Source organism: Centruroides vittatus, unplaced genomic scaffold (genome assembly GCF_030686945.1).
Source record: "Centruroides vittatus isolate TY-2023 unplaced genomic scaffold, ASM3068694v2 scaffold_861, whole genome shotgun sequence".
Lineage (NCBI taxonomy): Eukaryota > Metazoa > Arthropoda > Arachnida > Scorpiones > Buthidae > Centruroides > Centruroides vittatus.
In genome coordinates, this window is record NW_027122718.1 from 10,213,906 (window position 1) to 10,228,857 (window position 14,952).

The following is a 14,952-nucleotide window of genomic DNA, read 5'->3' on the forward strand; positions in this document are numbered from 1 at the left end:
AACTTAACATTTTACTGCTACAAGAAACAAAGCTGAGTAGAAACAATTTCATGGATGTTTGTATCGCCTTTAAAACGTGTTCTCCTGCAGTTTAAACACATATTTTGATACACTACGAACAGCAGGTGCTATTAATATGCATTAACAAGTCAATTTAATGTCATTCGTATTAATCTTAATCGAATTAGTTACGATTAATTAATCATACATAATTCTAACTATATTATATTCCTCGGAAAAAAGAATAATCGATTATATGGTGATAATTAAATTTCCGAATGAAAATTAATCATAAAAAAATCTCAATTTTTTGGCTTCAATTTGAAAATATTGTAGAGCTATAGATTCTCACTGTCGTTCGTCTGTCCGTCTGGAAACCTTAGGGCAGGAGGCCTGATTAACTACACATGAACTTCTGATACAAACCGAAAGCCATGTTATTTCAATTTAAAAATTTTCCCCTGTAAGCAGCTGACCAGCACGACTCTATTGTTAAAGGAAAAGTATGATGTACAGGGGCAAGCCACTAATTTGAGGTGGAGAGCATATATTTTAAATTAAATAAATTTTTAAAAATGATTTAAAATGACAGCCTAGCATTGTGACGATATTACAATAAATAATTGTTTTATTATATTCACAATTTTCAATTTTGTTAAATTCGAAATTTAAGTGAAAAAAAATAAAATAATAATTGAATTTATTTGTACCGAGATGTTGAATTTCTTTTATATTAACTGTTAAGATTTCTGTCTTCTTCAGTTGAGTATTAATCGCCCTCTGGTAAAAAGATAACAAGGAAAAGTCAAGTCATTTCGTGTTCTGTACACACACCCGCATCGAAAAGTTAATATTTTTGGATTAAGGTATGCCATTTTTATTATAAAAATTCAATTTGAAAACATTTCTCTTTTCCTTTTCGATAATTGAATAAACTAACCGGACGTAAGTAAACGTGAAAATATTAAATTGTCATTCATTATTTCACTTAAAAAAAGAACTTATAAGAATAAATAAATTTAATAAATATACACGAAGAAAAAGTATTTAATTATTAATTTATTTCATATAATTTATGAGAAAATAAAATATAAAAATGAAAAAAAAACCGCGCACATTTTCTATTCTAATAAAAAGTAAAACTAAAATATTTTTAGTCTGAAAAAACCGAAGACAATTTTTCATTTGCATATTTTATAAAAAGTAAAACTGAAGGTGAAAGGAGCAATTTAAAGCAAGGTTTAATTTTCATTCATATATTTTATCAAAAAATAGAATATAAATAATTTATTCAAAAGTTTTTCATCTACGTAACATTAAAAAAAGTTATATATTTAATTTATATATATTTATATTTAATTTATATGTATTTATACTAAATGTGGATGCAAATAAGTTTTTATAGTAAAACATATAGAATGAAAAAAATTAATTTTTATTTACATATTTAAATAAAAATTAAAATAATTGAACACCTTTGGTGGGCAAGAACGTGTTAACTCAGTTTTGGTTGTTGAAAATTGCCGAATTTCTACAAACATGGGGCAGATATAATTCTCAACCTTTAATACCATTAATTATTTTACGTTCTGCCCTAAAATACGGAGCAAATTTAGAACTTCAGAAATGCTTTTCGCACAAACTTGAAAAATTAATTTAACACGTTCTTCAATTGAAAAATAAAATAAGCAAAGTAATAATATTAATATAAAGATTTAAAAATTTTTACTCATGCATTTTTCGTAAAGAAATATTAAAAGAATATTTATTAATTTTATTTTTGAAATTAAAAAAAAAAGAAATATGGAAGAAAATTAATAACAAAGTAAAACGAGAGTGAATGTAATTTTTTATTTACGGCTTCTCTTTTTTTTCCTCTTTCTCTCTCTTTCTTCTGAAAGTATAACAGGGAAAAGTGATAATAAAGAAAACGAAGAGACGTTTAATTTTCATGTATAACATTTATTTTCAAGATGAAGTAGAACATAAAAGGGCAAACCCTATTATCAACAAAAGATCTTAAAGTTTTCAGCAAGTAAATCGATTCTTGTCAAAGGGTAACTACTCTAATCCGATTATCACTTGATCAATAAATACTTTCTAAGAACTTAGTTACATTTAGTTATCCTCATACAGAAAGAATCAAATTAAAAAACTACAAGGAAAGTTTTATATTTGAATTTGTAAAAAAATATTTTTTAAAAAATCAAAATATTAAAATGATCTTTCTACAAAATTTTCTTCATAAATGACATTCAAAATAAATTTTGTAATTAATTATTTAACGAGAGTTAATTTACTCTTCGTAATATTAATTAAGAAAATGCGCAATTTGGGATTAAGATTAATTATTCACTTTTTAAAAAATATTTATTTATTCACTTAAATTTAACGAGATAATCAATATTAATGAATAAATTAATAATAATTACTATTATTTTTATTATTTATTATTAGATATAAATTAAAAGAGAGAGAGAGAGAGAGAGGAAAAAATATAAATTAAAAATTTAAAATTAAAGTTTATTTTAAAACTGACGGTTAGACACACAAACATGGTCTGAAGTTATTAACTATAGAGAATTACACATGTTACGATAATAATTACGCTTTGGTTATTTAAGATTTGCGTGACGTTTCGGATGAAATTATCGCGTGATTTACATACATAACATGAGTAAACATTGACCAAAAATTTTTGGATTTTTTTCCACCCCATTTTTAATTCCCTTCGAGCCAGTTTGCGATGAAACTATTTTAATTGTTAAAGAAAAGAAAGCGAAAGTTAAGTATGACCATTTAAAACAACAAAGTTTCTATAAATAGTGTTTAGATGTACAAAGAAAATATTTAGATCTAGGTCATGGAATATTGAATCATGGACAAGACAAGAAGTATTGATCTTATTAAGGTCAGCAGTGGAAATCAAGAAGATCCGGGAAAAGACAGAAAGAAGATTGAGTTAAACATAATTAATCCATTTGCACATATTGGAACAATAAATCGATGCTATTTAATAACCACAAATAAAATTATATATAATACGAGTAATTATTTATTGTGACGTAGGCTTCAATTTTTAATCACATTTTTTATTATAATTTATTTAATTTAAAATATATGCTCTCCACATCAAATTAGTAGTTTCTTGCCCCTGTATATCATACTTCTCCGTTAGCAATAGAGGCGTGCCAGTCATCTATGTAACTTCTTTCAAGGGGAATTGTAAATAAAAAATTGTAGACCTATAAATTCTCACTGCCTGTGTCTGTCTGTCTGTCCTTTAATCTTGAGAACGGTGTTAAATGAAAGTCGAGACCAGATATGGTAAGCTTAGGGGTAGGAAGCCCCGATTTATTAGATCATTTCAATTCAAAAATTTTTCCCCAGAATGGAGTTATATAAATGACCGGCGTGACTCTGTTGTTAGGAGGAAAAGTATGATGTACAGGGGCAAGACACTAATAATTTGAGATCGAGAGCATATATTTTAAATTAAATAAGTTAAAAATATGATTGAAAATTGCAACCCGGCAAGACGTCACAATAATTTTTGCTAATTTTTTCCGTTATGCCTATCCAAGGCCAGGCATTTTTCCTTTATGCAGATAGTGCCTTGCTCATTTTTTATAGCCTCAGCTTTTGCACTTGTGTAACCAACAGCTGTCTCATTTTTGTTTTTATACAGATAATACCCACCAATTTTTCTTCATCAGTCCTACCAAACTCATTCTTTTGCCTTTAGTAACATGTTCTTTTTTCTGTGTTTAAAGCATTATCGAATTCATCTTTATATACGAAAACATTAGCAATGTTTAATTTTAAAAATAATTTAAAATATCCAATTAAATAACTACCACAACAATTTTTTATGCGTTACATTTTAAAAATATATTACAGTACGATAAGTAAACACTCTAAAGAGATGGAGCGAAAAATAAACACGAGATAAAATAAAAAAATTCTTTGTGAATAATTAATGAGTGGTAGGTAGATAGATGACGTCGTCTATGACGTGCGTTACCTAGTGACGGGGTGAACGAACTCTTAAAATCAACAAGTTGCAAACGTGGATTGAAAATGATCTAGCGCATCATTTCAAGGTATTTGATGCTATATAAACTAAATATAATCCTATTAAATATCGAGAAATGAGAAACTTAATTATAATTTTATTATTAAATTTATATTCTAATAATATTAATTTTTTTATTATTATTAAAAGAAATCGATTTTGATAAAATTCTTCTCACGTTATCTAGAGAGAAATTTTGGATCCAATTTATCTGACATATTTTTTTCTTTAACGGATGAACAATTTTTCAACCATTCCAAAACCTTAAAAAACAACTTATGTCCGGATAAGAATTGAAAAATATCAGGTATTTTATTATTTTATTTTTTATTTTATTATTTGTAATGGTGATGAAATAGTCTTGGAAAGTTGGGTTTATAACTGTAAAGAAACGATATTCCGACACTCTGTTCTTATCAGCCTTTCAGAATAAAAGATATTATTCAATGTAACATCTTTTACAATTCGGAGAATGATGAACATCTGCGAAAGCCATTTGCTATAAAACAGGGATTTCTAACGTTTCTTTGAGAAATTCTTATCTTTCGACATATTGGAATTTTCTCTCTATTTGTCACAAAGATATCATCTTTAAATTCTGCTTGGAAAATGGCGAGAGAAAATTATAAAAATGATTTTATATAAAATATATTTGATGTAAAATTTCTTATTTCTTAACGAGAATGTAAGGAATTTAATACATTCCTTAATTTTCTGTAGAGGATGAAATCTAACTTGATACTTTAAATATTTGTAAGCAATAGGAATATAAGAGAACTTTGTTAAATATCTTAATTTTCTGTAAGGATTAAGAGAAATATAAAGTATTAAGGCAATTATTTTTGTAAGGGATAAGTTATTAAAGTATTTATTGATGTAAGCAATAAAAGAAATCGACGTATTACAGTAGTTATCTTCCAAAGAATAGAAAAATAGGGCTATTATTACGGTAGGTAGTCCTTGCAGAAAATTAAGGATTTTATTAAAGAAGTAAGACTTACTTTACATCCTATAGACAGTTCATTCTATAAAGGATTATTACAGTAAGCCTGTATCTTATGTAGGATATAGAATATCTTTATATCCTGTAGTTTAAAGATTATTAAGATAGAAGTTACTTAGAAATTATATTAAATCTAGAATTACAATTGCATATAAAAATTCTTTTGAGCTTTTGGTTCACCGATCTCTAGACTTAAATATTTAATCTTATTTTCAACTTTGATCGAAATTTTGTTATGTTATGGTTAAAAACTAACATCAAGGGAGAGGAAACTCTTCGATTAAAAGTCATAAAAAATAACATTAAAGTAACATTTGTGGTTCCATTTAAAGTTTAACTCTTGGTGAATTCTCATAAGTAAACATGTCTAAAATTTCTTATTTCCTTAAAAATAATGAAAATAAAAAGAATTCTCTTAACAGAAATATACTTAAGTGATATTTTCACTGAATTTACTATAATCATTTTTTATGGACTAAATTGTGTGTATTTGATATGTTGGGGTTGATTCCAAATAAAATTATTTTACGTATTTAATAATGCATAATTCTTCAACCTGTTTAGTATATAACACTACAAATTTGATATTTTAATGGAGGCAATTATATTTTGTATAAATTTCTCTAAAATAACTTCAGTTTTCTTTACATCTCATGTAGGAAAAAAACGAGAATTCTTTACGTTATGAATTTTTAAGAAAAACAGATCAATTATTAATTTTCATTTAAAAAAGTTAGATATATATTTTTAAAGTTTTACAAGATATCTTGCAATAAAATTAATGAGGATACTTCTAGATGTATGACATTTAAAAGTACATCATTAAAAGAAACTTAGTAAAGGATCTTGTAATAAATTCCATACACTTCCACTGTCGAGAAGTATGAACGTGCTTAATAATGATTATTTTTTAAATAACTTATTTAAATTAATAATTAAATAGATGAATAAAAACGATTATGATTACGTAAAATCTACCTAATTATTAAATAATAATAATAATAATAAGAGAAATAACTTACGATTTTTCTTGTAAAGAAGAATTTCAAATTGATCTTGTAATTGATTATCCAAAGCCATTTCTACTTTTGCAATGGTCGATTTATCAGTTAATTCACCATACATAAAACTACAATGACAGCTCTTTTGCATTACTTCAGCGCGATTATAACCAGAAATTTTGCAGAAAGTTTCCGAGCAATAAACAATTGGATAATCCACAATCTGAGCGTTTGCGAGAAGAAAACTGCAATCAGCTAAAATTAAAAAATAAATAAATAAATAATAAAATAAAATAAAATAAACAATTTATAGAGAATATATTTTCATACAAGTAAATTAATATTAAATTTAAAAATTTAATTAAATAAAGAATTTATTTTGAAACATTCAACGTGTATTCTTTCTCTTCCTTGAAGCACTTGAGCAATTGGAATTTTTGGTTACAGCTTCGGATAATGGTGGAATTTTCCTGAAGCGTTGTTAGTTACAGTTTAATAGATTTGTTTAGATTTAAATCGCTTGAATGTATTCGCGGATAAAATGTAAATGCTCATTAAAATGTTAAAATACAAATTTGTTTTCTGTACTAGTAAGTAATTTAATCGTGAAATGTGAGCCATATTTTAAAGCACTTAAAATTTTATTTTACATTAATTAAATAAATTATGTATATTAAAAAAAACTACTTACAATTTTTGATAAAATATTAAAATGAAGAAAAAAAATGTAACCCGTATAAAATCATTAAATATTTAAATATATCTGAAAAAATTCTTAATAAGAAAAATAATAAATTAATTAAGCAATTAACGGAATTTTTTTAAATGATTTTTCTCTTCAAAATCTTGTAATAATGCAGATTTTATAGAAGATAAATTTGTATAAATTGCATTGAAATGTTAAAATCGACTGTTAAAAAAGTATAAAAACCAATAAAATCCAAATAAACTGAAGTTTTAACTTAGACAATATATAATAAGAAACAATACGCTTTTAAAAATGCTGGGGAAGAGCCATCCTCCCCATATAATCATTACGAAGCATTTACACATACATTTATTGAAAGTATCATTTACAAATGTTATTACCGATTAAATTCTACATTTGGTTATGTTTATTGTTCGGTATGGGAAGGATGTGGGAAGGGCCCACCCCTGAAACATCATTAACATGCATTGTCATCGAACTTAGTTGTTCAAAATTCGAGTTGCAAGTTTAGAGGACATTATATAAAGCAAATTAAATAAAACCGTTAAAAATAATAATAAAATAATTAAATATCCACATCAAAAAATTATTTAATAAGTTAATTCTTAAGAAATACTATAATTTACTTTTCAACAGGTAGCTAGCTACCTGTATGATACTTTATAAATAATATTACGGTTAAAAATGTTGGAAATTATTAATATTAATAATTATATACAGTCAAATTTTTATTAAAGCCGACTTTCCAACAATACAGCGGCCATTTTTATGCCATTGTTAGTGGCCTTTGTTTAGAGATTTGACTGTAATATTTTATTTAGTAGATATTCAATAATTTAAAGTTCCTGCATGAATAGAAAAACGTTATTAATAACTATACTTTAAAAAGGTCTATTATATGAAAGTTATAATAAAACTCCATCATGTAACAACTTAAACAATGAATATATAATGTTTTCTTCACTTAAAAAATTTAATTATTTGTTTGTATAAATGAAGGATATAACTATCGAAATGAAGTTAGTAAAATGTTCATATTCTTCTTATCAACTTATAAAGTTTTATATCATTATAAATACAAATTTCCGAGTGAAACCCTTCAATGTAAATTCGAAAATCATTTCCTTTAATTTATTTTTAGATTTAGATAAGGAAATTGTATGTATAACTATCAGAAACCATCTAAATGAATAGGAATATCAGCATTTTGACGTGAAAATGTTTGACTTTTTACATCATTATTAAGGTTTCTTCATAAGAAATTGTTATAAAATATTTTATTCTTGTTGTACGACGAATAATTTATTAATCTTATACATTTAAAATGACATTTTTGTATCTTAAAAGAGCGTACAATTATTTGAAATAAAGATAATAAAGGGATTGAGATCTACCGTTTGTGGAGTTTAACCTTATGGCTGTGAAAATAACCAGAAAAATATCGTTTATAAATAGTAAAATTTATTATGATTTGTATAATAAATATTATTGTTTGTACATATTCGTACGGAGGTTATTTTGCAATCAGTCACGTGATCTTCGGGGTATTAAATAATAGGAGCTTCAATATATGATCGATTGAAACAGACCGAAAACAGTACGTTCACGTGATCTGTAGACCCGAGGCTGCAGACGTTATACTACGTCGAGCGACTTTTAAGATAAATTCTAATTTTTCCTAAAGAATTTCTCTGTTAAAAATTGAAAATTTTACATATTTTGTGTGTTTAAGATTTCAAAAATTGTACCATTTCCTTTCGAGTTCCTGAGGGATGCATCCACTGCTAGTTAGGAAAACTGAGACATTTCTATATACATTTATATGTTTTTATTAATTAATAAAAATAAAAATTTTCATAGAGAATCAATAAAAATCAAAAAACGTAATTTTCTATCTTTACAATGGGCTTTACACGTTATCTGATTGTCTGCACTTCGAGAACTTTGTAGACAACTCGTACGAAATGTCAGCAGCACCCAGTGATATATATATATATTTATTATGTAACACTCTTTCCTGTCAGATACACCTTCCTTAATGGTATCAATCTTTCTACAGTTAAATGATCCATATTGTTAAGGAATATCGATCGAAAGCGAAAAAATCACTTTAATATATATATATAATATAGAAACTCATTCTTAATTTATTTTCTAATGAAATTATATATATATATTCTTTTATTTCTCAACAAGATGGCTAATGGAGATTTAGAACAAGTTGTAGACGTACCGACAAACAAGACGTTGACAATATAAACCATCGATATAAAAGTAATAACCCGTGAAAGAGGAGGAAAAAAAATAGTTAAAAAATAAAAGAAAAATGACTTTGTAACTAGATAAAAGTTTAAGTGGATTGCTAATACTTATTCTCTTTTCACCTGTAAATCGACAACAGGTGCATCAGAACGGGAATGCAACAGTTGTGTAGAAAGAGATAAATTTTCTTCTTCAGGTGAAGTACGGGAAATTTATCAACTCGAATCGACTTTCTCTCGATAAAATTAGAAACTACAATGGCTCTTGTGTATGTGAGATGTAGATTAACTAGAATGGATTTTACAGATCCAAGATAAAGCTTATCCCTTAATTAATTAATTATTTGTTTTTAAAATATGGTAACAACAAAGCAAGGAATTATTTTTACCCTTAATTAACCTCATACTTTCCCTGGCTTATAAGAAATAACATTAGAGTCATACAGAAGCTAAGGAAATTAATCTTTATAAATTATCTATCGTGATCTGTACTTAAATTTTAATGATTTCAACGAAATAAGATCTCCCTTAAACAACGTCGTAACCATTATAGACGTAGATTTAAGAGTCTAATAGATTAACATCCGTTTTAATTACTTAAAAATACCATTATAATTTATTTAAAACTTTGCATATTAATTAATGATAATGAAATTTTTACTAATTATCAGAAGATATAAATATAATTACTTTAATTAAATAAACTTTTACATAGATCAAGGTTAATTGTCATAATTGTCGAATTAAATGTTTTATTTTCGTGTATTATTTGAAACGAATACTGTTTTAGGAAGTTGTTTACGGCATTATTGATTTGTCGAGACACACTTCTTTAACTAGATCTAAAAAAACAAAGAACATTTATTGCCCTATGCTTTGCAAAGTACATGTTTTGCCTTTCTCGTATTATAATTTATTTTATAGTTTATGCTCATATTAAACTGCATCATCACGTAATTATTAGCATTTTAACATTACCATACACATAATTATTTTAATTATTTTTATATATAACTTCAAAAAACATGCCATTTTCCAGCATTTTTTGCGCGACTCTAATTTTTTCATAACTGATTTTATTTACTTTAAAATTATTTTCTAGACCGTCCAGAGAATAAAATATTTCAAGAAAATAAAGAAATAAATTGAGAAAAATATTCTATATTTATGTAGTCTGTTAATGCATTAATTTCAAGATTGATTAATTAACACATTGTCAAATGCATAATTAGCCATAATTAATCCCATTATGGGTTGGGTCTGACCCGCATGAGATAGGAAACAATGCTCCATTATTGTCCACTATTGCCATATTATACCATAATGCTCCAGTATTAAATAGTATTGCCCATATATGATTATGATGGTCTGGATCGGGTTCGAATCCTCATTTCTTACAGCGCGGTATCTGAATGAAAAATACTACCACAATTCATGGAAATATTCATAAAAGACGAGGAATATCGGATATAAATAAAGAATAATTAAATGTAGCTTTTCACAGTTTGTACAATCAAAATAAATTAAATACAATTACAATTTTTCTATATTAACTTATAGAAAAATTTGCGCCATTTTTAAAATCCAATAAGAGTTAGACTCAGGTTTACTCTAAAATGCACTGTATAATAATGATAACTATGTGCGCCCAAAGAAAATTTTCTAGGAGGAGCAAAGCTTGGAGACAAATTATTACATCAATAAATTTTTATTTAAATTTGGGGGGTTTTTTCATAAGTAAATTATAAAATATACCATTGCGTGAATACAAAAAGACAGAGAAAACGTCTCATAGACGAGAGTGTAAGGTTTTACGATTATAAATTGTAGAAATTTTTACTCGATCCCAGAAAAGGGCAAGTGCCCTGTTTGCCCCTATACTGAAGCCCACGATGATAACCGTGAAACTAAAACGTAAATATGTATATATTTCTAATTATATCGAACGGATTATAACTAAAATCAATACTTTAATTAAGAAATTCATCTATTTTTTAAACCAAGAACGTGTCATTTTTCGCTCCTTTAATTATTCTAGAAAATGAGTTTCTAGATTTTTCATTTCAATAAAAAGCGAATAAATCTGAAGAGAAAAATTGAATAGAATATAAAAATATTTAGGGTTTTAAAATTTTTTTTAATCGATATCAATGAAGATTAATGGTTTTTCTTCCGTTTTCCCGATTGATGTTTCAAGAAATCAATCGACCTTCTCAAAAGTCAACTTTATATAATATTATGGGATGGAATTGATCGTTTGGCTACATTGATCAAGTGCAGATTGTTAATACATTTATTTATGCGAATACCTAATATTACTTTTTTCCTGTGTATCGAGGGTATTATTACATAGAATATGCACGCTGATTTTTTGTGGCTTCTATTGATCCGAACTGGATTGCCTTGGTATAAAATGTATATACATGCAATGAAATTGGAAACTTAACGATTCAATAGCGTAAAGTTAAAAATCCAATATATTTTATGAACTAAAATATGAAATCTCAATATAAATAGTCGATATAGTGAAGTTACATACAAAGATTTCAATATATAGATGCTTATAAATTGACCGTTGCTTGTGATTTATACCGTTAACTGTTACGTAACGTTATAAAATATGTTTGCTTCTCTGTTAGTTCTCACACTGTGTGTTAAATAATTAAACATTAAATAGAAGTATATTAATAATCATGAAATGTAGTGTGTGTACATAGTACAAGTCGACCCTTTTGTTCGGTACTGAATAAGTAATACTTAAATATAAACTGTAATTTATAAACTAATAGTTGGTGTGCCTCGCTCGGGTTTTTCAGGGGTGTGGGAGAGGGTGAAAAAACAATGGTCTTAGCAACTAAAATGTACATTTATTGACCTGAGTATTTATAATAATGAAATTACAAACAGTAGAAAACATCTCGGACTTAATAGGGAGTGAGGTCCTCACAGTATTTTCTTTAGGATATCGAAGAATATTCCTGCCAAATTTGGTGAGGATACGTTGAACGGTATAGAGGCCTTTGCCTAACGTACATACGTATTTTTTATAGATCAGTGGCACGTTGTAGCTTCGTAGGGTCCAGCAAATTTGAATTAGGACGTACAGTGTCGACTTCAGACATTTTTTTCGGGTTAATTATTTTCTTATAAAGATTAGTTTGTGGCACCTGTTGGTGGAGACTTCAGGAAATTTCCCTTTTTGCTCATAAGATAACGCGCCACTGAATATAGATAAGTATAATAATAAACAAAAAGGTTTGTTTGAGTATCAAAAGACTTGACTTGATTCCCATCCTTCGATCTTGAACTTAATGTTTTGGATTTATAGCACTAAAACTTAATTTTTCAGCGTTATTTACTATCAATAAATTTAGTGACTCGAGTAATGTATAAATATTCTTTTTGTAACGAAAATATCAATACGTTATCGATCATCTTAATTATTATAATATAGAGATCATGCAATTATATAATAAATAAACTCATTAAATATATTTTAACGAATTAACTATTAATCAACTAATTTCACTGTTTCCATATGATTATTATTCACAGAACCTTCGCCATGCAACTTATAAAATAAAGTTACAACATTGTTATTAACCTTTACATAAAGTAGAGCAACTCTCTGGAGTAATGATTAACAATATGCAAATAACATTCATACGTAATTATATTTTATCTATATTACAATTTTAGATGAAAAATTAATATTTTTCATCAAAAATTAATGCAAATTTTCTTAGAAACTCACCATAATCTCCTATGTTACAACGACATGCCCTTATTCTATGAATAATTTTAGGATAAATAATGATCTTAAACGTTATAAACCAATTTAAATTTTTAAATATTTAATATATAAACCTGTAAAAAAATGCAATAAAAATGTGCAAATTTTAGTAGAAAGTGGAACATTTTGAAAACTCTAATTATCTTTTCGAAAGGAAATACAGAAATTTTATCATCGCCCTTAACATTTTCTATATTCTATTCGTTCTGTGTTATATATTATTCAAATAAAATGGAATAATAATAAAAAAAAGTAAATAAAGTTCATTAAATCTAAATATTTAAAACATTCTTAAACTACTTTCTAAATTATATCAAAAAACTTCAAAACAAGATGACTTCTTTTTGATATTAAAACATGTTCAATACATTTTGCATATCTTTGACATCTTTTTTATGCAAATTTGTCGGATTTTTTTGACAGTATCTACCAAAAATATATTAAAAAAAATTTGAAAAATGTGTCAATATTTTTATATCAAATCTAAAATACAAATTTTGCACATTTTGGTACATTTTTTACACAAAATGCATTAAATATTTTAATACATTTTGTACCAGAAATATGGAAATTGTTTTCAAGTATATTTTTATATTAATTTTAATAATAATAATAATAATTATACTTTCTAATATAGAAAAAATTTGTAAACTTTTTTGACATATTTGATTAAAAACACGTAAAAAAATCTACGTATTTTTTAATACAAATGCGACCGTTTTTTTATACATCCGACATTAACTCATATCTTTGATATTTAAGGCATATTTTTTAAATAAATTAATTACAAAAAAATGATGAAAAAATTAAATAATTTTTTAAATAAAATTTGCACGCATTAATTTGTACTTTTATCATTAACATTTAAAAAAAAAATTTCAAGAACCTGAGATACTTTCATATCATCACGCTTTCTTCTGTTTTTTAGAAATTTACTTTTTAATTATTTATTCTAAAATACTTTTTCCGTAATTAATAAATGCGTTTATTTATATATATTAATTCTTAGAAACTTTATATAATTGCTGAGTAAACTAGGAATTTATCAAATATTTAGATGAAGTGTAAGATCTATTATTAACTAGAATCACAAATGCATTATATCTTACGACTTTGTCAACATATTGCAAATATAATTTGTGACAAGCAACTTGCTCATAATTAACATCTGGAATTTTCATATTAAAATGGAATTCCCCCCGTTAAAGCAATTATTATAATCTAACAAATTCGCGAATAATTTAAATTCTTTCAAATTTATAATCTTTGAACTGTAATTAAGAACTATAGCTTTGAGAAATGATTCGAATTTTAATGTGGAAGAATTTATTTTTATTTTTCTGTGATAGAGTGAAAATTTAATAGATATAAAACTTTATGACTTATTTATTTAAGTGAGAAATTATGATAATACTTCCTGTAATATAAATCTTTGTTATTAACTGTAGTTTCATTCATAGAAAGAAATGACTTGCTGTAAGGTAAGAAACGAACCCATTGCTTCAGTTTTAAAGGTCCGGTTCCTAACCTTATGAAATTTTAAAAAAAGAATATATTTTTAATCAGTGATATACTTAAATGTAAGACGTTAAGCAAAGCATATTTAATCTACGATTGATTTCTTTGAATGTATATCAATTAATTTAAGATATATGCTTCTATAACGTTTATTACTTTATTTATCATAGTATTTACAAAATACTGTGATAAATAATTCAAAAAAATATATAAACAATATAAAACAAATCATGAATTTTTTCAAGGAAAAAACTAATTGTCGATAGAAAAAGTAAACTTCTTGTGTAATAAAAGTGAAGACGTGGTCTTCGTTCCTTTACGAAGCTCCTCTGATAAGGAAATAAATTGTTACATCCTAATGAATAAACTGCACGTTTATTTAGAGAAAGCTACTAGAATTCCTGATAAAAATAATAATAATAATTTTGTTATCTGTAGAAATACTTATGCCATTGGATCGATAATCATGGGTTCGTAGAAAGACAAGTTCTAAATGACAATATGATGATTAACAACTCCAAAAATATAAATCGTAGTGAATAAACTATATATTTATTCCAAGAAAGAAGATAAAATATTGATAAAAAGTTGC

General features: G+C 25.9%; 1 protein-coding gene across 2 annotated transcripts in view; it reads right to left on the minus strand.

Annotated features, from left to right (window-relative positions):
- Positions 1 to 14,952, minus strand: part of LOC136989974 (potassium voltage-gated channel protein eag-like) — a 62,109-nt gene that overhangs the window by 21,053 nt on the left and 26,104 nt on the right. For both annotated transcript variants that reach the window (XM_067288286.1, XM_067288285.1), the window contains exon 2: positions 6,101 to 6,334. In XM_067288286.1, the coding sequence (XP_067144387.1) occupies positions 6,101 to 6,334 (234 nt within the window). The remainder of the gene's footprint in view (positions 1 to 6,100; positions 6,335 to 14,952) is intronic.